Source organism: Cavia porcellus, unplaced genomic scaffold (assembly GCF_034190915.1).
Source record: "Cavia porcellus strain 051 isolate PalLab524CR breed Dunkin Hartley unplaced genomic scaffold, mCavPor4.1 scaffold_23, whole genome shotgun sequence".
Taxonomy (NCBI): Eukaryota; Metazoa; Chordata; class Mammalia; order Rodentia; family Caviidae; genus Cavia; species Cavia porcellus.
Window position 1 is genome coordinate 26,700,272 of NW_026947506.1, and position 27,007 is coordinate 26,727,278.

Sequence of the window (27,007 nt, forward strand, 5' to 3'; positions counted from 1 at the left end):
CCTATGATTTTCTCCTCAGTTTTTCTTTTTACTTTATGTAGTTAGGTGTTTAGTGAAATTTCGTTAAAAATTTTCTCAGCATCTTTCTGTGTTCCTTTGGTTGAGCGCTCATTTGGAATACTCACATGATAGCAAGACAATGTTTAGCCCCCAAGCCAATTATCCACTTACAAAATGAAAGAAAATTATTTTTTCATTCATTATCATCATCTTTATGTATTAAGTATAAACTATATAGATTTTAATCCCAAGTAATAATACCAAACACATGTTAGATTCCTTTGCTTTCTTATATCAGTACTATCTCCAAAAGCAGTATAAACTAAGATCATTTTAGGTTGATTTTGTGCCCAGCTTATATTTTTGAGTCAGAGTACCAGAAGAATATCTTTGCACCTGAGAGGCTACACACACAATGTACCACACAGCAATCCTTATTATTGAGAAAGATAATTTAGGCACACAAAGACTCATCTTATATTCCAACACTATCTGTTTAAATTCAGCAGGTCTGAGGTTCTATCACAGAGCCAACATCTGCAGACATACCTTCCATCCCTTGTGGAAGTTCTTACCTTATCTGGGTGAGAACTCACAGCACAATAAGAACTCTAGGTAGGAAGAGAAAAACGCTAGAATGCACAAACTTGGGGTCACGTATTTAAACTGCCTAGCTCAGAATCAAATGAGAAAGCCTCAGGTGCAGCTCACAAGTACAGACAGACCATCAAGAAAAAGTCAAAGCTGTATGGAAAGAAGAAATAAATCAGGGATTGTTTAACACGAAACAGTGCCATTTCATGCTCAAAGGTGGAATAAATGTTCAGAGGAGTACATACTTGTTATCGACTGATAAGACACACACCAGATTTTCAATTCTGATGTTTTTGCATTATAATATTAGACCAGGACTTTGACATATGATTCCTCTGGGAGGACATTGTTAAGCGTAGAGTGAAAAGTGCCTTCAGCATTCATTTTGGAGGATGCAGGAAGCAATCCTTACATAAGCCATTGCACATCACCGGAGCATTAGAGCAATGTCACACACAGATGGAGACTTCAACACATAGATAGAGCCAGGCAGATAGCACTTAGTCATCTAAGTGACACTGAGGACCAAGCCTCTGTAGTCACCCTTTTTGGAAAGGCCAGGCTGGGAGTTGCAAACTGAGTTTTGCATGTGCAGACTCCAGTCAGATGCAGGCAAACTGAGGAGAGATGAACATGTTTCCCACTCTAGCTACCACGGCTGGAATCACAAGACCAAAATGTGGAACATCTATGGGGAAGGGAAAGGCTCTGTCCCATGAGAGTAAATTTTTATTAAAACACAATTCATCGTGGCTAAATCCTGGGAGCAGCCTGTATGTCCATCAACAGATGAATAGAGAAAGAAAACTTGGTATTTCCACACCATGGAGCACTCTGATGTCATAAAGAAATAAACACTTGAATCATATATAGGAAAAAGGTTACACCTTGAGATCCTAATGAGATCCTTTCCATACAGCTTCCAAACCAGACCCACAAGCTGAAATATCACTTGGGTTTTTTTAGATGAAAAATCTAAGATATAAACAGAAAGCAAAATAAAAGACAGATAATAGAAAGTAGAGAGATGGAGGAGGAATGAGAGAGGATGAAAGCGTAAATAAAATGTGTTCTGTACATGCAGCAACTCCACAGAAGCTACTGTAACCATTAGGTACTGCAAACATGTGTTGACTGAATAAATAATGTAATTTTGGAGTGCAAACAGCAAACAAGTTGATAATATCAGTGATGACAATAATTTCCTCTTGTGTTTTTCCAGTATTTTTAATCAAATTGCACCATGGTTTGTTTTACTGCCACTGCAGGGAGGTAGCCATGCTGAGTTATTTATGTTGACATTGCTGTTTTAAGATAAACAGAGCACCAGGAACTTCAGTTATTCAATTTCTCAGCTATATGACTTGCTGTGGCCAAAATAAAGCAGGATCAGAAACCTGGGCTCTACAGAATTCCAAGCCACATGCAGCCAATAGAATCTGAAGAACTCAGTGACACGAAACTAGTGTAAGGTTTTTGATATGGGTCCCATCACTGTGTGTATTATGTGAAAAACTTCGGCAGAGGAACAAAACTTGTTGTCACAGGTATGTATCAGAGTAACCCAGCTTTTATAAGATAACAGAAGGTGAGAGATGATCTTACTGGAAATATAAGATGGTTAGAAAAAGGAGACTATGAAAGGAATTCAGTGTAAAAATCTTAGGAGAGATTGTAGTAGAAATTATTATGTAAAGAAATGCATGTACAGTGGCTTTCTGTATGTGTAAACTTCTGTTAAGTGCTCCCATCATATATGTAGTGATATTGTTAAAGTGTTGACTCTGAAACACAGTTCATTATTAAGGGTAAATCTATGATTGACTCAGTGGAGCAGATTGATCCATTTCCTCATGGCCAAGTTTGTTGTGGGAAAGTCTGAATGTGGCAGTTGTTAGGAAGACCTAGAGTTTAAGCTCCATAATTAACACGTTAGTGAGTATAGATGATTATTGGTTGGCTTCAATTTCCTAATCTACAAAATGAGTTAAAATCGCAGCAAGATTATATGAGAATTAAATGTGATAATGTAAAAAAAAGTTCTTCGTAAATTTTCCAATACATGTTCCTGTTAAAAAGTTAAAAAGGAATATATCATCCAGTCCAGAGATGAGTTTTCAGCAAAACAGAGGAGAAGTTCTCCATAGGATTGAGTTGTGCTTCTAACTGCTGAAATGTAAAGTATCTTACTATCTGCCCACAAAATAGGAGTCTGGAGATATTTATATCCCTTTAGATATTTCATTACTTGGCAACAAACGAAAGTACAATATGTTTTTCAAAACTGTTATGGCTCTATATGATGTAAATCTTCATCTTTTATGAAAGAGAAACAGGCTAGAATGCACAAACTTGGGATCACGTATTTAAACTGCCCAGCTCAGAATCAATTGAGAAAGCCTCAGGTACAGCTCACAAGTACAGACAGACCATAAGAAAAGGTCACCAGTATTCATTGGCCCCAAGATTTTCAGTCTGTAAAATTAGGTTTCTCCCCATTTAGACCAGAGAAGAATTTCATATAGAAAATATGAATTTCTATAAATTCATATAGAAGATAATCAATAAATATAACTCAACTAAATATGGCAGGAAATTTGTCATATATCTGAAATGCATGTTTAAATGTTATGTAACAATTTTATGAAAGAAGAGAGAAGACTTGAATAAGTCATGTATAGATTTGCAATATAATACATTCAAAAGACTGTGCCTGTGATACTTGATAAATATATATATATATATATATATATATACACACACACACACACAATTCATATTGCTGCATCTTAAAATACAAACTTAGGTAATTTAACTCCAAATACATTGTTTTACTAGGAAGATAGATAGACAGACTGACAGATAGACAGATAGGTAGACAGATGAAATAGGCAGATTTATTTGTTATTCAAATAAATAAGATATGCGATAACCATTCAACTCAATATTCAAAAAATGGATAATCTACACATAGTAAAAAAAGTTTTGATGGTGGGAAATTCCTAAATATGTACATTTAAAATCATTCTAAGAAGATCATGGGGTATAAGAAGTAGGAATGCAGAGTGTAGATACTAACCATAAGGCAAGTATGTTGTTTAATGCTTAGCTCACTATTGCACTGAGAAAGTTATGAAAGTTAAAGATTCATTTTATCCTCTTTATAAGAAAGAGATAACAAGAGGCATGAAGGCTGTGCTACTGTAAAGAACTTTTCCCAGTTCATCATTTGATTTTTAATTTCTTTGTGATGATGAATTTGAAGCTCTCTTATGAAGAAACACAAGCATCTAAGATGAAAATTAGACTTAATATGTTGACTTAGAGTATAATTACATGAATAGAATGCACAACTGAAATTTTAATTTTATCTGCTATGACACACTACAATAAAGTACATGGTTGGAAAAATATACGTTGCCTTACAAATTAACTGAAAGCAAGATGTATGAAGCCAAGATAAATATAACACCAAATATTTTCACTACATGCTCAGAAATACTTACATTATTTGCTTGCTGATTGTGTATATTTATGAGTTGTTAGACTAACTTGAAAGTAGCCTAAAGAGGGTATTGGCTATTGAGTCTTGATGGGAAATGAAACTAGGAAGTTCTGTAAAATATTGGATTAAAAATGAATGTGCAATCCACTAACATTTCAGATACTTATTATGTGGCTTTGTGAACATACGAAGCTTTGTTACATATTTTGACATTGTGTCTGCTAATAACTCCAGAACCATGACTTTCAACCTTGCACCAGTTACTCATAGGCTTTATTCAGTATGCATGATAAAGAGAATAGTGTAACTCTAAAACAAGTCATTATCACTGTAGGCAAAAATACTAAGTTTGGGGAGAGAGATATTGGATGCACAGCTATGTATAGTCCTGTTCCTTAATGGGGTCAAATCGTATTAATCAAAGGGTGAAAAATATACCTGTGGCATATAGCTAATATCACTTGAATTTTGAAAGAATTTCCAAAGTGAAATATGTGTTTAGTGAACAGTAAGTAAGGAAAATGAAATTTGGGTAAGTTCCTTAACTGGTAAGACTAACACAGTAGCATTTTTAAAAACAATTCGTAAAGCTTTTTTTTTAGAACTTTTGAAAATGTTGCTATTTTGCCTCTAAATTTAAAATGCTGTGATATATTAGGAAGTACAGCTAACTCCAGTTCCCAGAGGAGTTAGTTGGGAAAATTTTATGTGCAACAAGAATTTAATGGGGAGAACCCCAGAAATGTCTAGGTAAGCATGGGCTTCATATTTGAGGCAAGACCAGTTTGTTAGACCATAGGTATCTGTGGAATGGGAGTCTCATTAAAAGAAATGATAGCATCACTACAAAAATTAAAATTAAAATCTTCTCTTGGTATTTATACCCATGAAAAAGAGACGGGGTGCATTCAGGGTGCATCCCAGAATCAGGCACATGAAAAGTGGGTTGCACAAGATAGCAGAACATAAGAATGACAGTTACTTGGCCAGAACAAGCGGCAAATGTTAGGAAAGAGATGCCTTTTGGAAGGCACCACAGATCCTCATCTCTAGGGATAGCATCCCAGTGAGTAGCCTCCTCCTCTTGCACTGACACCCAGAATGGAAACATTCTCCATTTCAAGGAAACAAAAGAGACACAAAAAAGTGAATGAGCTCATAAATATCAGATACCTTGTTTACGAATAATTAAAAATCCTACCCCACGAGAACACATAGAAAAAGGACAAAGGTCAACTTCAGTCCCAGGCTCTGCCACCTAATAGCTACATTTTGCCAGCTTCTTAATTGCTTCAACCTCTTTGCACATCAATGAGGTAAAAAAAAAAGTCAGTGTCTTGCATCCTGTGATGGTGAAAAGCCACTGTGCACGCTCATTCAAAGCCAGCTCAGCTTCCCATCACTGTGAGCCTGGTGCCTGTGTTTCTCTAATAATGTGCTTGTGTTTCTCTAATAATTCTCAAAGTGCTTGTGTTTCTCTAATAATTCTCTTTACTGATGCTCCATTTTCTCCCACAGATAAAATGTTCAACATAGACGTTTCTCCCAAGCCCACTATGTTTCTTCCTTCAATCGCAGAAACAAATTTCCACCAGGCTGGGACATACCTTTGTCTACTGGAGAATTTTTTCCCTGAAGATATTAAGGTATATTGGAAAGAAAAAGATAGCAATGTGATTCTCAAGTCCCAGCAGGGAGATACCATGAAAACTAAAGACACCTACATGAAGTTTAGCTGGCTAACAGTGGCAGGAAGTTCGAGGGCTAAAGAGTACAAGTGTGTCGTCAAACATGAGAAAAACAGTGGAGGAGTTGAAAATGAGATTCTCTTTCCTTCAGTGAATCAAGGTATGTATATATAAATGTCATCTTCCAGAATAAGTATTTGAAAGTAAATCTTAATCTTTTTTACGAACTATTAATGAAGAAAAACACATCTTTTTAAAATCTCACTAAATTTAGTGGTAACACAAATGCCCTGTTATTTTCCATAGTATGAAAATTATAGAGGCTTTGAGAAAACAAACAAAAAAATTTACTTAAGCTTTCTCAGCCTCTGTTTCTACATCTGAAATATTAAAATATATGCCATGTTAAGCATTATATATGGATTCAACCACGCAACACATATGAAAGCGCCTGATAACAGGCTAAGTGTTCCATTTTGAACACTTTCCTTGATTTAGAAATAAGAGCAATATTATGCCATTCAGAAATGTCCACCAAAGGCACCCACTTAAATGGTGCCATGCACAAAGTTTTATTTATGAAGAAGAAAGTTTTATTTATGAAGAATGGATTCTTACATAACAAAATGGTGCTCACTAGAAAAAGCCAGGTCTCAGTTCAATAAAGCAGTATGATCATGGCCACTGTAGTTTTATGCTTGACCTGAGTTGTTTTGATTTTTATTTCATGTATCACTCGAGACATAATTTCATAATTTAAGCTTGGCAGGGGCTAATATATACAAGCTTACTTCTATTCGCCATCATGAATGTCTTACACACCATCACCAAATGTAACTGCGTAACATTTTTGCGTTACTAGTTTATGTCAGGCCTGAATGACAAGGTGGATAACAATAGTCAAGGGAGTTAGTGTCCCAGATAGATTCACTGCAGTGAAGAGAGAATGCTCTTTCCCCAGTTACTCAAGGTCACGCACTAAATTGACCTTGGGTCAATATCAAAACCAATGCATTCAATGCAGTGAGGCACAGGTCCACATTGCCCGGCCAAGGCTTAAAGATGTGTAGCTTGCCAGTGGTCCTGTCACTCACTGTGCATCACAGTTCAGAAGCAACAGCTGAAAACCTTGAAGTGGCCATGGGAAGGGATCCTCTTGGTCTTTCCTCTGTGGTTAATAAGCCCTTTGGCACCACTGGGAAATATTCACATGATAAAACCATGAAGATCTTTGTCACTAGCCATCCACATTTGTCTGTGAGTTTCCATTCTCTAGGAACTCAGGTTTCTACAGTGACCAGTGAGGTCTCCATGCTGCCCATCTTTCCACGGGGCAATGAGGAAGAACAAATGAAATGGTATCAAGAAAACATTAGCCTTTCAAAATATAACTTCCATGCATTTATTTAGAAATGCATTGTATTTTTACATCTTTTCTAAAACAAACTTAAATACAAGTACAAAAATAGCTCTGATATTCTATTTCATTGCTAAGAAAGAGAGAGGAGGAAGATAATGCAGAATCCCATGTTAATGTAACCCCTAGTGTTTAAGTGTCCAATTAGGTTCTGATTTTTTGTAGCTATCAGGGAAAACTAAAATGCATATTAAATTCTGTGGTAATGAATACTATGAGGGAGAGAGAGTGGTTCTAGTTTAATAAGGTTTTATTTGGAATCATTTACATAAACTAATGTGTTTTATGAATTTCTCATAGCAACATTGTTAAGGAAGGCATTCTATCAATGTCATTCTACAGTAGTTTTCTAGTGCTGCTTCTTAGTTTTATTTTAAATAAAAACTAAAAAGTAACACATAAAACACAAATAAATGAAGAGACTTTAAAGAGATGCAAAGCTAATGTATCATTGATATCTTCCCATGGGTCAATATAATTTATGAAATATCTATGGAATTACAGAGAGATGATTTGTTTTGGAATTATAGGGCTCATGTTTTTAATGTCAATTTCTCCTCCTGTCAGCAGATTACACAAATCTATATATGCACATGCAAAATATATGCATATGTACACATGTTGTTCTGGTAAATAACAGGCTTGAGTAACTGATTACTATTTGCTCTCATTTCTCTTAGTTGTCGATTCTATTAATCTTAGAGGAGCTGGATTGAAAGACAAAAACGGTAATTTTGCGTGCATGTCTGTCTTTTCTGCACCTTTTTTCACTTTCCTTGACCATTTTAACTTTTTACCTTCCCTACAAATTCCTTTACCTTATCATAGTATATTACTGATCCTGGTATGAGATGCTTGTTAACTAGAGAATACAACAACGTACTCTCAATTAGTTCAAGAAAGAGACTACATTCAGTTGTGTGTCTGTTGTTTCTCCTGACTGGAGAAAACATGATATCCAGTTATTTGAGTTTTGTTTTTTGATCTTAGATAAATACAACACTCACTTTGTTTTATTCAGAGAACTGTAGATGTAGACTTCATCTATCTATCTATTCCCACAAGGAATTTCACTGAAGTGTTCAGCTTCTGTAATAAAGAAGAAATCCATTTGCTAAGAATGATGAAAATACTAGATTTTTCATCGTGTCCACAATGGTAGAAATGTGTTCTCATTAATTATTTTCTTTAGCTTTCCATGCATTAGCTTTACAAAGTACTCTCTACATGTCTTCGGTGATGGTGAACTTCCTAGAGAAAAAATGCCCGAACTGCAGCTCAAAAACCTACTTATTTTTCACAAAGTGCCAAACACTGCAATTAAGCCTGAATAATGAGGGTTTGGTTAAGAAAAAAACCAGCTCATTCATTAGCATCTTCTGTCTAAATAAAGAAAAAAGTGTATGCCATAGATTCACCAACACTGTATCTTTTATTAACAAGATCCTTTGCATACTGGCCCTGCCTTTCTTGATATGAGTTCCCTGTACTCTTTAAGTTATTTCTTAATTAGTGAAATGGAACTGTGCATGATACAAATCACTTAAGTGTTACTGGAGATTTAAACAAGATGATGCAGGGGAAGTATTTAGCCCAGTGCCTGGTCCAGAAATGATTACTGAATCGCTGTTACCTTGTATTAATGTTGATGTCTTCATGTTCACAAGCACATGGTCTTCAGAAAGTCCTGTGAATGCCTCAGAGGTAGTGGGGATATGCATGATTTAAAAGATAGGCTACTTTCCTCTGCTTAGGTGGGAAATTTCTCTAAGTCAGACTCCTTTAAAAGCACCCAACACTGCAGTCAGTTCTAGCACTGGACAGACTCACTTTAGACAGCATGGAAGAAAAGAACGCTAAAGTCTACAAAGCTTCCAATGTGCTGTTTATTCTTCAGTGTATGGCGTATTTATGGACCAATTATATTTGTCTCTGTGGGGTCCATATTTTTAATCACTGTCCCAGGCTGGAGCTGGAGCTCAGTAGTACAGAGGCCTCACCTAGCACTCAAGGAGGCTTGGGTTCCATCCCCAGAACTGCAAAAAATATTTTGTTAATTAGAAAAAAAAATGAAACACTCTTTTGTCTGTGTGCCAAGACTCTATCCATCTAACTATTCATACATATTTATTTATGCACACACATTCATATACACCCTTTCAAATAACAGGCACAAATAACTGACTACTACTTGGTCTCATTTCTTGTAGTTGCTCCCACTATTAATCTGAGAGAAGCCAGTCTGGAAGATGGAAGTGGTAAGTTTCATGTATGTCTGCCTGGATCTCATGATAGTCTATTTTTATATTAACCCCTTATCATTTTATTTGCCCTTTTCTGTTTTAGCTAAAAAATCCAGCATGACTACATGTTATGGGATACACTATGAATGATAGTTTAAATTAATTCATCATTTCCTAACTGTCAAGGTAGATAAAGAGAATTCTCCCCTCAAATTTTATTCAAAGAAATAGAAAACCAAGCTTATCTCTCTTTTATCGAAAGAATTGTGCTAAAACAATCAGTTTCTGGATTTATTTATTTATTTGTCTATTTATTTATTTTTTATCAGTACCAGGGATCGAACTCACGGTTGCCTGCTTGCAAGGCAGGCGCTTATGCCGCTGAGCTAAACCCCCAGCCCAAAGTCTATGGATTTTTAATAAAATGCCACTTACTGAGAATGATTAAGATACTAGAAGATTTTTTGGTAAAGTGTTTCAATTTAGTTCCTCATTCATAACGTGGAGCTGATTAGGGTACAACTGACTTAGGCATTATTGGGGAAGTAAAAAATAATATCTGAGTGAAACACACACAGTGCCTGGCCCAGAAGTGATCAATTAGCATGTATTAGTGCTTATGGACATTAACTCTATTTATGGAGTTATCTCTATTGTGCCTCCATCAAAATAATTACACACACGATGCCAAACAACAGATAAGAATAACTGTCAAATATTTGCTCTCCTATCTTCTAGTTGTCAATTGCACTGAAGCAGGAATGTCCTTGAAAGATGTAAATGGTAAGTTTTACTCTCTAATTACCTTCATATCATGCTTCAGCTTTTTTTCCCTTAAAAATCTCAATTGAAGATGCCTTGGCTTAATATTAAATTAGTAAAATCAGTGAGATGAGACTTTGCAAAATAGTATCACATGGTCCATTAATGCTTCGCTTCCATATTCACATGGTAAACTAGTGACTTAAGTAGGATGTGACTGCACTTAGAGGACCCAGTGACATCCTTTAAACCATCTGAACAAAGGACTTCATTCATTCATTCACACGTTTACTATTTCTAACGAATAAGGAAAGCATAATAGCCAGAGAAACCTAGACATTTTTGAAGTCACTAGTGAGGTGAACTGGCACCGAGTACTGTGTGTACGGAAGGCCATGGGCTGTGAGTGCCTGGGTTTCCTGGCTGACCCTCCCAATGCTCCTGTCTCTGCAAAATCATTTTCACCCCATTTCACAGGTGAGGAAAGTGAGGGAAAACACACTGCCACATCTGGAGTTTCATTTTAGGCCCTAAAACGAAGAGTTCATATCCTTGCTCATCCCATGCTCTTCCTCTCCTGTGATGGAGTCACAGGGCAAAACACTCCAAAGCCAAGAGCCCAGGCCAGGAAGGAGATGTGGCAGGGTGGGAAGTGTGTGCCTTCTGAGTCGCTACTTGGTACAGCACAGTACTCTTAGCTATCAGTGGTGAGAACATGGGAAACAAATGTCATTTGCAAGTAACAAATAACTTGTTCATTGACCAACCTAGAAGAATTACACCAGACTCAGTTACTGGAGAGATCAGGGCTCAGATGACAAATGTCCAACATAGCGATCCATTTAGCAGATCAATACTAGTTTCCGGCCCTTCCTCCCTTCATGTGTACCATGATTCAAATACTGGCTGCCCCTTCTGAGCTTTCCTCTGTTTCTAATGTTCATGAGGCTCCCGACTTCAGCTGTTACTCTAGGCAATGAGGCAGGAGATAACCCTTTCTTGACCAAGGGTAGAGAGTTAGGAACAGACTCATAGAGATTCCTTTCTACTCAAGAGCTAGTGATTCAGGAGTTCCAATTCTGAAGATGGACCATGCAAAAATGATAATTTTTCCAGGGAAAGAATTGGCCTTGGGATTAATTATACAAGCGCCGTGACCCATTGTCATTATCTGTAACCATGATTGGTCCTCATATATTTCTCATAGAACTATGAAGGATCTTGGACTGTAATTACCCAAAAACATATTAGCACAAATAAGAGATGCTTACCAAAGACACAGCAGTGGTCACAGCCACTGTACATCTCAGAGACTCTGGATTAACCACTTTCTCACATTTTCTATATTGTTCCTTTTTTCCAAAATCTCCCACCCAGCTCATTGTGTACAACAATGTTTTACCCTGGATTGTCCTGTTTCTCTACATCTCATAGCATGTGCCGTATATAATCACTCAAATGCTTCTAAGTTAATAGTTCATCTTTATAGTTATGCTTTTTGTTACATTTGAGATGCAGAACAGATAACGTGTTTTTCAATGTCATATTCTGAGGTAAAAATCTGGGGCTGTCACTTAGTAATAGATGATATCAAAAATATTCTTACTGTGCAAAATGATTTGATTGTAAAATATAAATGAAAACTCTTCCCCTCTTTCTTCCTCCTCCTTCCTTTCCTTTTGCTCTTATAGATTTTTATAAACATTACATAAGATTTACTTTCAAAACTGTCAAAGTGCTGGTTGGTATTTGCTCAATGGTTCATAAATATTATCTTTAAGTATTAGAAAAATGTTTGGAATGAAAAAATTCTCCAAGTTATCACACATACTTTTCCTCATTGGACTCACTTATTAACTATGGATCTATTTAATATTAAGAAGGTTCTAGGTAACCCTGTAGAGGTTGTTAATCAAGTTGAGTTTCAAGCTGAATCTTGCCCATGGTGGTCCTGATGGGAGTGGTAGATGCTGACCTTTGGGTATGGGTGTGAGGGGTGGTGTTCCTTCAGTGCAGGACATCAGAAATGAACACCTGTGACACCTCCCCAGGATGTGTCCTGTGCTGTCACATGTAGAGCTGAAACTCATGACCTGATTTCTTCTAGATTTGTTGCAACAACAGTTCACCAGCACCTCTGCCTATTACACGTACCTCCTGCTGCTGCTCAAGAGTGCGCTCCACGGGGTCCTAGTCACCTTCTGTCTGTGCAGAAGGTCAGCTGTCTGCTGTGATGGGAAGAGCACCTGACAGATGGAGGCACAAGGGGCCATGGTGTCTCCACCGTTTCTCTTTTCTGTCCCCAGCAGCATCTGCTGTGGGTATGCCAAGCTTGCTGGAACTTCTAAAGGCCACATGCACATTAGTCTGTCATAGCACAAGGATTTCCCAAAAAGTGGGCAAACTCCATGACTTCCCTCTGTCACAACAAGGTTTAACTGTGGGGCCCCTGAGCCCCATCCCTCCACAGCCCCCACACCCCCTCTAGCCAGTCCACATCCTCAGCCTTGGTGGGCACAGCTCACTGCTTCTAGTCAGGGTCTCACTGCTGTGGGCTGGGTCACCCCTGGAAACCTCCATTCAGTCCACCCTGACAGGGTCTTCTTTGCTGTTGAACTATACTATTTTAATATTAATAATACAATAAAAAGCATACCAAAAGTCTTCCTTGGGCCATTTGTATCTCAATTTGTTGGAGTTTAATTGAAAGTCAAAGTGAGAAATTGCATAACTGATCCATGACACTGAGAGCTCAAGGTTAATGAGGCTTCAACACCACATCATATGTCTGTCCCTGAGATGATGCTCATGAGCCCTTTCTTGGGGCACTGACTCCAACAGAGGACACAATGAGCCGAAGATTCCCATTGTCACTGGTCTTTTCCAAGTCATTAGATTTAGGTCCAAGGTCTGAATGGTCAAAGGTAATAGAGAACTTCAAGGATGACTCAAACTGTGTGTGCTCACAGAGTCCTTTGTGTTGAATCTCACAATGTCTCCACAGGACAGGCGCAACCCCATGGAGGCAGCATGACAGAAGGGTGGAGCACATGGACTCTGGACCCAGAGAGGGCTTCAATCCCGTGTCTGGAATTTACTATGGGTAGTACCTTACTGTCAGATACTTGAACTCTTCATACCATAACTTTCTTATATAAAATGAAGTTAGGATGCCGTGTCTGCTGGGGTTGTGTGGAGCAGACAAGGTGCTGATGCTTGACACATGGAGGACACAGGCAAGTCCTCTGAAGCATTGGTGTGTACTTGATGCTACTGTAGAAATAAATAACGGACCCCACAATCACATAGGTTTTAAACTCCAGGTTTGAACTCCATTCTGACCTCTGTGTGGAGAGGATAGATGGGATGGGTTAGGGATAGAGCTTCAACTCTACTGTGCAATCCACAGTCCTCTGAGGATCCTTCTAGATAGATACAATGATGGTCTGGTTTGTTGATTGAAAGAATTAGCCTAACTTCTAAGGATCCATATATATATATATATATATATATATATATATATATATATATATGAGCTGGTAAAGAGAATGACCTCACTACCTGCTCATATTTCCTCTCTTGGCTCCTGTGCTCTTCTTCAATTATGGAGATTTAGGCCAACCTGTTGCCTAGTGTTTCCTGCTGGGAAGACTTTTCCTCACTGAACTCCCACCCCTCAGTGGGATTTCTATGACTCCTGTCCACAGCAGGCTGGTAGATGAAATAAACACCAGACCAGCAGGTGGTGTGTCTAGGTGTCCTAAGGAAGAATGTGTAAATATTTATCCAGTTCCACAGGAAGACACTCATATCTCAAAATTTATTCGTTCATTCATTCTGGATTTCACTATGCAATTCAGGCTGGCCTCAAACTCACAGTGATCCTCCTGCCTCAGCCTTTCAAGTGATGGGATTATAGGCATGTGCCATCATGGCTGGTTTCAGTAGTTATTGTACAGCTAGAGGGTGCCATGTCCTTCTCAGCTGTGAGAAAAAAATGCTATTAGAGAAAATCCTTAGTTCTTAATTACTAAAAAAGGATAAGTGGGATCTTCTGAGTAACAATTCTCATAATTTTCCCCATTATGCATTTATATCATCTTTTGGGATTCTTTCCATAGCAGGCTTCACTTTCTAAGGATTTTTTTATTGTCAAGTGGGATATAATTCGTAATAACTAATTTACCTAATTATATTCATCAAGGTCCTATATAATTACTTACTGACAATTACGAGTATTAAGATAAAACCCGAGGGGAAAAAAGATGTTATTATTTACCCAAGAGTCTAGAAATTCAACGTTTTCATGAGCTATAAAAGTTCATGGCAATGAAGTCCTGGTTTCCATCAGTTGTCAGGCTGTTTATTTGTTTGCCTTTTGTTTTGTTTGAATAGCAAATACCTACCACTTATGAGCACTGGGGCTTCTGTAGAGCAGGTTGAGTCCTTTCTGATGCTCTCTTTCTTTGCACAGTGCAGGTGTGTTCACACCATCAGGTCACAGGAGCACCATGTGAGTCACTGAGTAAGCCAAAACATTAAACACGCCCAGGGCTGAACACAGAGTTAGCCATGGTGTTCAACCCATGAATACACCTAGTGACAAGTAGCCAGTCAGCCACACTGTTAATACGTCCAGTGTTAAACACAAAATATCCCACAGTCCACGTGGCTCAAATTCTAACTTCATACCTGCTGTTCAATGTATTCGACCAGTGGTTCTTCCTCTCCTCCTGGGAGCTATCAAGACCTACAATGTCTCCAATGTTTTGGTTTTGTCGGTTTTGTTCTTTACTGTTTTGTTCAATTGTATTATAACTAATGATATAGGCAATTCTATTAGAGATAGCGGGAGGCATTATGGTAACCATTGTTGATCACCTTGTATTATGTTTTTACATTATCTATTATGTCCACCCTTTTGACTTGACCGATTCTGTCCTGTTATGTCTCATTTGGTTTTACTCTCTTCCAAAAAAGCAATAAGAACCGTGGGAGCAATGAAACCCAAAATGTGTAATAGTAATTGTACAAAAGAGAGGAAAAGAAAGTGCTCTAAACTATATAACTGCATGTATATTTAAGTGTATAAGATAGAAAATGATATCACAGAGTTTTATTGGATCATTGAACAGAACTGTTTGCAGTATCATTGTTGGAATGTCCACTCTACAAGCTTTAATCTTGTGACTTGAACAATTATTTTTAAGATGGCAATATGTAATCCATTAACTAGTGATTTCCTACTGTTCATTTTTTCTTCTGTAAATCTGTATAACTTGTACCCTTTCACTTTTTTTTTCTTTTCTCCTAAAAAAAAAAAAAAAAGAAGAGTCACTGGACACAGCTTTTCACAGACAAACTTTAGAAACTCAAAAGAAAACCCTTTGTTAGCTCTCGTGCACATTCAGACTGGAGGTCAACCAGTAACTGAAGTAGAGCCTGACCTCCCGCACGGCTATCTCAAAAGGCAAGTCAGCAGGAGCCATTACAGACAGAGCACACTGTCCAGGCATGGGGCATGCTCTACCCGGACAGAGCTCTCGGCATCCGAATCATCAGCTCACTCAGAAACAAAATGTAGGTGCTGAAATGCACATGCAAATATGTTCATTCACTACAACACAATGTCAAATTGCCCCGAAATATTCCAAATACCTAATAGCAAATTAATAAAATAAAGGATCTCACAAGATAAATGCAACATGCAAAAATGTGAATTCTTAAATAAAATGGGAAATGGTACTGAAATATAATATACATGGGAGAATGTATTTAAATTATTAGATAACAAATCACATGGTTGAAAAATCAAAACACTAATTTTGTCAGAAATGGTTTTGCATACACATATATATGCATGTTTGTATAATCTGAGAGCTCTTTTAATGTCAATGTATGGGAACATTTACAAAGCCACATAATATTTCACTGGTAAATAGAAAATGTTATATTTCATTAGCTCCCTCCAAAAGATCTCTGGTGTATTTTCTTGAGTTCTCTGCTATAACAACGCTGCAATAAACACAGACTTTTCTGTCATGATGGATGTATGGATTGGTGACATTGATAGCATTGTTATTACGGCTCCACCCACAAAGAACCCCTCCGAGCTCTCCTGCCATCGTGTGTGAATGATGGGGAGTCAGCTGTCAAAGCTCAGGATTACGCCAACTTGACAAGTGAAAACAAGGATTTCTTTGTGGCTTTCATTTCCTTTTCTCTTATGACTGCAGATAAACATATTTTCATACCTTTAAGTTCTGTTCAAATTTCCTTACATTTGTTCATGTCCACGGACTATTTTTCTTAGTAAGTAATAATCTAATGAGTATGGCACTTATTTCCTCTGTGTCTCTGCATCTGTGCAAAAGAAAGCTGAAATAGAAATGGTAAAGTAGACCTTTATGAAAGAGGGATTTGTAGACATAGTCTGCTGCTCTAAACGTTTCACATCACAGTGTGACATCCCTGTTCTCCGTTCAGATGAGTGCGATGTACAGAAATGAGGGATAAACACCACATCCATCTGTGAGGACTGTGCAGAGATTGGTCCCACGAGGCCCAGCTCAGTCTCATTTCTACAAGGGAAAGGAAGAGCCAAGAAAGGCTGACAGACTAAGCAGAGCATTCCCAGGCCTGCTTTCTCACTGTATCCCTCTCAACTTGTTCTTTGCAATAAAACCCAGAACACGGTGAAACACACACTTAAGGCAAAGGCCTCCACGTCTCTTTTAGAGCTAACTTTGAATGACCTTTCCTCCTTTCCACCTGTACAACTAGTCTCGTTCTGGGGGAGCAGTGGGAAGTATGAACCTTAACCTTGATAACAAAGACATAAAACAAAAAGTTTACTGTGCAGCGAGTGAAAAACTTAATATATATATATATTTTTTTTTCCTTAGTAAATGCTTTGTTGAAATTTTCATACACTAAAATTAAAACAATGTCTTAGTGAACAGTAGGAAGGGCTTTTGTTTTTGTTTTTGTCAGTAGTCAACAACTAAATGCTTCAGTTTCTGAGAAAGACCTTTTTTTAGAAGTCAAGGAGAGGTTGCCATTTCGAAACAAAATAAGATCAACCAGGTTGAAGAAACTTCAAATGTATTACAGATCTGTTCCTTGGTTCTCGTGAACTGATCAGACTCCGTAGACCAACTCCTGCCCTCTGGGGAAAGGGGAGCTGTTTCTGCACTGCAGATGCACAGCACCAAATGAGAAAGGGTCACATCACCCAGAGTTTTGTGCACCTGATGTCAGAGGTCAGACCGAGGTAGGGTCCCCTGGGACTCCCGACCTCTCAGCACCTTCCTTCCTCATCCACCTGGGCCACCCACTGAAATTCAGCAGCCCAGAGCACAGACCTGGGGAAGCACAGACACAGCGGGTGACAAGCAGTGCTGGTGTGGTTGGTGGGGCTTCGCTTTCCCAGGCTTGTTCTGTTTCCGTGCTCTGTCAAATGCGGTTGATTCTTGGAAGAGGCTCAAACTCAAACCGGCCCCTACTGGTTGGGGCAGTGCAATGAGGGCTGAAGGTGTTGAAGGGAAACCGAGGACAGTTAAACCACAGCCAACCTGGCTAGCTTTCAAAAGGTCATACACAGCTAATGAATGCAATCACACATGTACGACTACTATCAGCCTTCCTTCCCACGCTGTGGGTGGCTGGGCACCCTGAAGCGGACATTGCAGGGTATTACCTGCTGTGGGAGTTGGGAATCTGACGTCCACGACTGTGTAGACAATGCTCCTGACACTGTGCTGGAGGATGGGGCAGAGAAGTGTTGCTGGCCAAGGCCGGGTCAGGCCTGAGTCTAGACAGTCTTCAAGGGTTAGTTGGTTTCATTCCGCCTCCTCCCCAGTGGTGAAACAAGCAAATTGAAAATAAAAAAGATTGTTTATAATTTGATCTAATTGGAGAAGTAGCTAATCTGCTTCTCTCTTTGAATACACAGAAGTATTCCAATTTACGGAAGGTGTGGAACAGCTGAGAAATATTTACCTGGAGATTTCTCTATACTTTGGAAGAGGGCTAGAAATACTGAATCCTTCTTGGAGTCAGGCCTGGGGCTGGAGGGCAGTTTACTCCACCTCATGGGAGGCTGGAGAAGCAACCTTTGTCTACAGGCAAAAAAATTCTGTCTTGTGATGGGGATTTAGCTCAGTAGCTCAAGCATTTACCTGGTAAGCGCAAGGTCATGAGTTTGATCCCAGGTACCAAAGGAAAAAGGAAAAATATTCTATCTTTTAAGGTTCTGTTTTACTTTTTGTTATAGCTAGATGTCTACAGATCCAAAAGCATCTAGAACAGCCCACCAACTGTCTGTGCCTTTTCTGGGTGTTCGTGGCACATGACTCGTGTCTATGAGCCAAGGTAGAGGTGGCAGTGAGCAACACTGTACTTTGGGAAGCTGAGACATGGAAGTCTGAGTTCAACAGCACAATTATATCATACAACGCCCTTCTGTGGTGACAGCAGGACTTAAGAGCAACGTCAGGAGGCTTAGGAGACAGAAGTGATATCAAGTAAATGGATGACAGGGGTCATCCATGGTCATTCACCAGTGTGAGCCTGGAGAACCAATGGCACAACACCATGTGTCTGGCCAAGTGTAGAGTGGGAGCCCAGGATCCTAGGCTCAATCTGCTGGGTCCTAAGGACCATTATCCCGTGCTAACACATCACCTCGCTTCAAGGCACCAACAAATCCCACACATCATCCCCATTAGTGAGTGATCAGAGAGTTAATTTCTCCCACCACGTCTAAGGAGTGCGCTTCAGGGGTTACACTGTTGCCCTGACTTTCCTCTTAGATCCCATCCATGTCTCAGTGTCCACACAGCCAGAGACTGTCTCTGAGATGACACCAGCCCTGTGCCTCACCCCGAAGCCCACACCTAGAGAGCTTCTGTAGCCCTGCACCATAAGAAGCTCTCCCTGGTCAGACCCCAGCTTCCCTGATTTTCATAGCCCTGCTGCTGGGGTCCAGCCACTCTCAGGGTGAGCACAGTCAGGACAGGATCCATAAAAATAAACATTCAGCCTCTGCCCACACCAACAGCACTGTCACCACACAAGGGGAAGCTGTTATTAAATGACATACAGGAAGAATATGGAAAATGAGCAGGACTTGTGCTTCCACGAGAGAAATATGGTGACTGTTCATGTTTAAAAAAATAACTCTTGATATTATTCAGCTCGTTTGAATTCAAACTACCTAAAAAGAATGAAGAATTGGTAGCAATGGTTTCATAGTCCTTTGTGGGTTCCAAGTAAGAGTACATAGAATGTGGTAGAGTCTTATCTCAGAGAAACACATAAACTCACGATAAAAGATGTAAAACACAATTTGATACTCAACACATATTCACTGTGTCTCCGTGTTCCTTTCCAACACAAAAGGCCTTTTATGTGCCTTTACCAGTTATGGTCAAAATTACAGTTAATGCTGTTTGACATGAAGATAGGTTTATAAATACATTATAGTGTGTCCTCTTCCACTTGATTCACCAGATCTGGTACTGGACGATTTTTGACTCTTTCCCAGAGACAATATGATCATGGAAGGTCAACATTTTTAATCAACTCAGCACTACTAAAGATACTCACAAAAGAGGACTTTCAGAAATGCTTCAGAAAATGGCAAGAAGGAAGAGACAGTGTGTTCAAAGTAAGGGGAAATATGTTAAGGAGAAATAATGTAACATGTCTTCTATAATTGAATTTTTAAAATTCAATATTTACCACATATTTTGATCCCCATATATTTTAATCATTATTTTCTGGCATCTGAAGTTCAAGCTTTGCTTACAAAGATGCTCCACATCAAGATTGTAATAAGGGAATTCATACTCTTGGGAATTTAGTGTTTTGTTTGTTTATTATTTAGTATTTATATTATTAATGCATCTGAAAATTTCATGTGAAAATTGCTGCAGTGGTAGGAGTAACACTGAGTGATGAACATCGGTGCCCTTTCTCTAGCAGATACCGTCATACACATTCTACATATTTTATCTCATTTCATCTTTGCATGTGCCGTATTAAGTTTGCATGTACCACTCGACAGATGAGAAACTGGGAGAGACGAACTTTCCCAAAGTTATAAAATTTGAAGTGGTGACAATTTTGACACTCGCATTTGAAAATGAAAGATGTTCGATCACTTTGCATTTTCTTATTTAAAATGAGGTCTCCTGCTATTTCACAAGTTTACTGGTCATTTACATTTCTACTTTAATGAGTAGCCTTTTATACTCCTTATTTTTCTATTGGAGTGATTTTCTTAGAGAAAAAATAATCTCTGAGATCTCATATGCTGTTTTAGAGATTCTAATCCTATATTAAATGTGTTGACTCTTTCCCAGAGACAATATGATCATGGAAGGTCAACATTTTTTAATCCACTCAGCACTACTAAAGATACTCACAAAAGAGGACTTTCAGAAATGCTTCAGAAAATGGCAAGAGGGAAGAGACAGTGTCTCTTCTCTCTTTTATTATTCTCTCTTTTATTATTTATTTAACTTAGACATCTTTTGTTGATTACAAATTCTAACCTTTCTTTTAACATAATTAGCTTCTTTCCTCGTAGCCTCTACTATAGCTGTCAAGCTTAGGGACATCATAACTCTTGCAATTTGTAAGCAGTTTACCTGTGTTAAACTTTAATGCTTCTCCTTTCAATTCTGCCATATCTGTCTCTCTGTAAGTGGTGAGACAATAATTGAATACAGTTGTTCCTGTGGTTTGTATAGAGAAGAAATTACCAGATGAGACGTCTTTGAATAATTATTGCCTGGCTGCTTTGAAAATATGACTTTATCCTATATCAAAATCTTACATGCCTGGGGAGTTCTTTCTGCATTTTCCATTGCACCCTAGAGTTCTTTCTCTTTTTGTGCCAGTATTGGGTTATTTCTGTCTGTCACTTGTATATTCTGGTGGACTCAGTATGCTTTTGGCATTTTTAAGAATTTTCTCCCCACTCTAATGTGACAGCAATACCCTCCTCCCTCACTTTCAAACCATGAGTCTGTGTCCCAGGGCGACCTTCCCAGTCCTAGGCAGCAGCACCGAGGACCTGCAGACCGTCCTGCACACGGCCTGGGCCTCGGATCTCTGGCCGCTCCTGCCTTATCCCGCTGCACAGCACACATGGCCCCTTGAGGTCAAGGTTGAACCGTTCCAGTTGTTTATTTGTCTGATTTCCCACAAGTCACTGCAGCAGAAGGTGAATTGCCTGAGAGAGGGCAAAATGATGATTATCAGGAATAGCCTTCCCACATTTCATTATGACTTTCAAACATCTGACTTATTTACAAATGTGATGATAAATGTGCTGGGAGAGAATCTAATGGGCACTACTTAAATCCTTCACTGTGCTAGTTTGATCAGCTGTCTTTCCATCAGCCAACTCAAATCAAATGTAGATACCACAACACTTTCTGAAGGTAGACCTAGCAAATGCAATTCAAGGACATCACATTTGATTTTAGAAGATAAATAATTTACCAATTTTTTTTCATTTTTTAAAATTTTATTTAAGGGGAAAAAAGAAAAAAAACAGAAAAAGGGTACAAGTTATACAGAATTTCAGAAAAAATAAACAGTAGGAAATCAATATTGTCATCTTAGAAATAGTTGTTGAAGTTACAAAATTAAAGCATACAAAGGGGACTTTCAAACAGTGAGAGTGCAAACAGTTTTGTTCAACGATCCAACAAAACTTCAGTAATATGCTTATCTATCTTATACACTTAAATATATATGCAGTTATATCTTTTAGAGAACTTTCTTTTGTACAATGATAATTACACATTTGGGGTTTTATTGCTCCCACAGTTCTTATTACTTTTTTTTGAAGAAAGTAAAACCAAATGTGACATACCAGGACAGAGTCAGTCAAATCAAAAGGATGGACATAATACATAATGCAAAAACAAAATACAAGGTGATCAACAATGGTTACCATAATGCCTCTTGTTATCTTAAAAAGAATTGCCTATATCATCAGTTATAAAAAAAATTGAACAAAACAGTAAAGAATAAGTCCAATAAAATCAAAACATTGGAGACATTAGAGGACTTCAAAAGAAGATAATAGTCAATCAGAATGGGCGTCACAATGAATCTTATTGTCTTCATAGTTGTTGCCTATACTTTCAAACTTGGTACTATCAAGCATAACAGAATAGAGGAAAATCAGTCAAAACAAGATGGTGAGAGCAATACAGAGTTTCAAATCAAGTTAATAGGAAATCAAAGTGGGTTACTATAATATATCCTATTTTTTATTTATTTTTCCCTTAATTAAAAGGATAAAAATGAAAAAGTAGATAATAAAAAGGAGATTGAGATAAAAAAGAGGGCATAACAACAAAACAGCGCAGGTCAAAACATAGCCATTTAAGCAAAATAGTGTTTCACCACAAGATAATCTCGACATAACAGTAGTTACCATAGTGTCTCTTCCCTTAAAATCTTTGGGTATAACTTTGTATACTGTAGCATCAAACATATCAAGACAATGTAAAACCGTTCAAGAGAATGACAGTATTACAGGGTATTTAGAATCAACTAACAGAAAATGAACAATGGTTTCTGTATAATCTCCCTGTCTATAAAAGTTTTTCTTTATATTATCACATATAATAAAACCCAATAAGATACAACACATTAAAACCGATGGAGACAGAAGAACAAAAGCTTGATGGAACTTCAAAACAAGATGATATTAAATCAGCACTACCTATTATGATGTCTTGTTTTCTCCAAAATGGCTGTTCCTATCATCCAACCTTCTCTACCTCATTTCTGTTGAGCTCTTTTTCTGTCATTAATTGTCAATTTACCAATATAAATATGCGTCAAATATTGCAAGTCATGGCACTGGGATTTTTTCTTAGCTAAATCATGCGCCTCTACTTCTGCTCTTCCTCTGGAGAGGGCTTGCTCTCGCTGCCCCACGGGGGCGCTAAAGGAGTGCGCAGGGGCAGAGAGCACAGGGCTGCTCCCAGACAGGGCCTCTTCTGGTCGGCCGCTGAGCTGTCCCTTCAGACAGATCCACAGCTTCTGCACCTGCCTGTCACTCATCAGGAAGACCAGCAGCAATTCCCTGTTGTAGGAATTCCTTCAGGTGGAGAGGGATTTGAGGTTAAAAAGGCCTTTCTGCCCCTTTTCTCATCTGGGCCCTCATCTTCTAAGGCCCAGAAGAAGCAGCCATGCTAGCTTTCCTGCCTCCTGATAAGTATTAGGCATAGCAGCTGGTGCGATTGTTCGTTCATTCTCCACTGGGAGGCCTAATTAAACAATGCACAATCTCGTTCACATTATTTTATGCTGTTTCTACAGCAGGCAGTGAAATATCTTCCAATATGAAAGAAACACTGATGTTAATGGCCAGTTCACATGGGTCATATGTGGAAATCGCTTGCAATACAGATGCAGTAATTAGCCCATGAAAGAATGAACCACATTTCCATGGGACTCGGGGCTGTGTCTGCCTCTCCAAGTGTCACTGCAGCTGTGTCCCTCAGCTGGTCCTTCCCAGAGTCCTGCTTCTCCATTTCAGAGGTCCTGGTGCTGCCACTGTGTGTCCTGGCCCTGCAGCTATGTCCTTCCTATGGTCTTGTCCACATAGACTTCTTCCTTTACACACACACACACACACACACACACACACACACACACACACACACACACACAGGATTCTCCAAATCTGTGTCATTCCTTGTAATTTCTACTATTTGTGTTTTCCAAAGATTATCTATAGGCCCCCATACTTCTTAAGCATTTTCTCTGCATCTAGGACTGTGCCATGTGCTCTGCTCCTACAATCCCACTGCCAGTCTGAGTAACTCCCTGATGCCTCTGTTTACAGAGAAAAGGAAGGAAGCAAAATAACATAAAGTCTCCACTTCTCTCCTGCTATTTCAGGGTACTAGGCATCTTCCAGAAGATCTTTCCATGACAGGCTCCTATGTTAGCTCAGATGGAAATACTATATAGTGTGGATTTAGTGTATTGCTTTCTGTGTGCTGTCCCTCATCAAAGTTAAACCTGGATATAGAGGAAAATAGGCAGATTAAGCCTATTGTCCTGGGATAAGCCTCAAGAAATCGGAGTGCAAAGGACAAAGGACTAATAAAGTCTAATCTTCTGACTTCAGAGGCCCAGAAACAGTGGCACTGACTTGCTTTCATTTTTTACATAGTAACAAAGTTTGAGAATGGCAATAGATATGCTGGGAGCCACTGAAGCTGGAAATTGACCACATGTGCTGGGCTGGAGCACGGCCTTCCCAAGAACAAAGAGTGCCTGGGGCAAGCCATGTAAAAAGGGCTGCTTCAGCCCCAAAATCACCTACTCCCAAAACAATCCAATGGGTTGCTAGGACAATGAGGTGTCATGTGACATTAAGTTGCTTAAAAGGTATAAATAAATGCCCCTGCAGTGAGGGTGCAGTTCCTTTCCTCCTATCTGGAGAGTAAGGGCTTTCCCTGAACCCAGCTTTGTCTCTTCTTTATTTTGTCATTTTCTCTCAGTCCTTCACCCAAGAAACCTCAAGGGCCACATAGGTCACAGCCAGGTGGCACCTTCCAGTGACAAATTCCCCTTATGTGTGCTTGCCAAAATTTCCTGCTGATGCTGCATATGAGCCCGGAGAATTAGGTACCTCCACAGCATCCTCCCTTAGAGTCCCTGTCAGCTAGCAAAAGTTTTCCTTTGTTCTTTCTAATAAACCACACCCAGTTCGTTTGCAGCTGCTGTCTGGCATCTCATCATTCAAGGTCAACAAAAAAAAAAGATCCCGAGCGAGGAGTAAATTAGTTATAAAAGCAAGCAGCAGCCTCAGGACTCTGTTATCCTAAAGGGTCTAAACAAAGCAGCAGAAAGGTCTCCAGCCACACCTGGCTCACGTTCCAACTGGGTCCAACCTTTGACAAACTGCTTAAGATAATACCATTGCTCTCCACATTTCTAAACTGAGAATAATAATATTTACCCTCCTCAATTGTTTTCAGATTCTAGCAAATATAAAGACCTCATACCAGGCAAGGCACTGCCCAAGTACCTGCTCAGCCATGGGAAGCAGGAAGACTGCACGGACCCTCCAAAATTTTCTGCAACTACTGTTGTAATTATCCTCTCCATATGCTGGGAGCAGCACTCTTTTCTTCTCCCTCTCATCACTGTTTCATGATATTTCTATTGCACAGAAGTGATCTAAACACCCACAATTATAGCTGCAGAAACATCCAAGTGCCTTTAGGACAGTGATGTCAAATGTTTTAGAGCTTTCAGTGATACAAACAGCCCACTGTGAACCCATGCCTTAGGTTTGCACCCCTGCTATAGCTCAATAAAATCCAGGTAAGTGAATGCAAATAAATAATCACTCTGCAAAAAGTGAATATGTAAAAATTCAAAATAGAAATCTGAAAGTACATGCAGTAATAGCCAAAACATACTCCAGAACCATTCTATACTTTTTGGAGCAAGACTGAAGGCATTTGTTTTCTGAAAAGTTCTAGAGAATAAACATAATTGAGCAGAAATTCTATGTCTCAGTTGCTCAACAAAAAGTGGGTGATGGAAAGGATGTAAGCAGAAGGGATGTTCGTGCTCCACAGACTGCAGTTTGGTACCTCTCACTGTAGAACGTAATACCAAGAATTTAAAATTCCAATGTGAATATTAAATGCATCACATTTATAATGTGAATAAAGTAAGAACAGAAACGTAATGGCTTGGCCAGTAATCTTGGCGCTTTTTCCATTCCCCTTCCTACACCCTGTGTGTTCAGGTCTTTGTCCCTCTTCAGTGAAAACTGCCCCTCTCCCAAATTTCTCTCCATATTCACCACCTCCTCACACCAGGAAACCAGTTGCTCAGGCCCTCACCCGTCATATTCCTCCCACCAAGCTCTGGTCCAGGATAGCGATGTTACTTACAGGTCTCCTAAGCACTGGTCCCTGGCCAGGGTGCAGAGCTGTTGTGAGTTATCTCATCCTATTAGGGGCCTGCTTGTCTTCAAATGAGGCTGACCTGTGACAGACCTGTGGAGACACCAGAATTTGGGGTCACCTAAGGGTCCTCTCCCTGCAGCTGGTCATTTACTCTTCAGCCCAAAGCAGCCAGCTGAAGTCCTGAGGTGCACAGAAAGCCTGGTCAAACTCCAATGCCAGATCCCCAGCAGATGAAATCTCAGCCGAGGGTACCAAAGCGGACTGATGGTATAAACTATGGGGGAGACACATGCCCCTTTTCCCCACCTTCTCTTGATCACCACTCAGAGTGGGGTGTGGACACCTCTCAACTTCTCTGAGATCCTGGTCACCAAGTGGCTCCTGAGTCATGTGGCTATAATTTCTGTAATTAAATGAAGTCATGCAAATAAGATGGCTCTATGTTGTCTAATTTCATATCAAGTAGTCCACTTCATTAATGGAAAAATAATGAAAACACAGAATGAAAAACAGCATTCCTAATTCTCCAGAATCACCCAGAAACCTCTGTGGTTTCTTGTGTGGAAAAAAATGGCAAGAGAAAAGTGTTCATTCTGGTCTAATTTGAATTTAAACAGCTTTGCATTTGATGATTCAAAGTTTATTTCTGAATTTCTTAAATGGAGCCAACTTCATTTTATAAATAGTAAAGTCAGAAATGTTTATTTCTAAAAAGTGTTCCTAAGTTCCTGCTTACTGCCACTTATATTGGGACCACCGCGCCTCCTAAAGCACAGTGACAAGAGCAGGCTGGCGTGTTTCTGGGCTGACCTCGTCAAGAGCATGAA

The 27,007-nt window shown here is 39.1% G+C and overlaps 1 gene segment (V, D, J or C); it reads left to right on the plus strand.

Annotated features, from left to right (window-relative positions):
• Positions 1–2,074: 2,074 nt before the first annotated feature.
• On the plus strand, positions 2,075–12,873 carry LOC101787334 (T-cell receptor gamma chain C region C10.5-like; the record flags this gene model as incomplete). The annotated part of the segment is given in 6 exon segments: positions 2,075–2,141; positions 5,618–5,947; positions 7,885–7,932; positions 9,415–9,462; positions 10,186–10,230; positions 12,317–12,873. Coding segments are annotated over 6 exon segments (681 nt in total), but the record flags the coding sequence as incomplete, so codon positions are not given.
• Between the last annotated feature and the right edge of the window lie 14,134 nt (positions 12,874–27,007).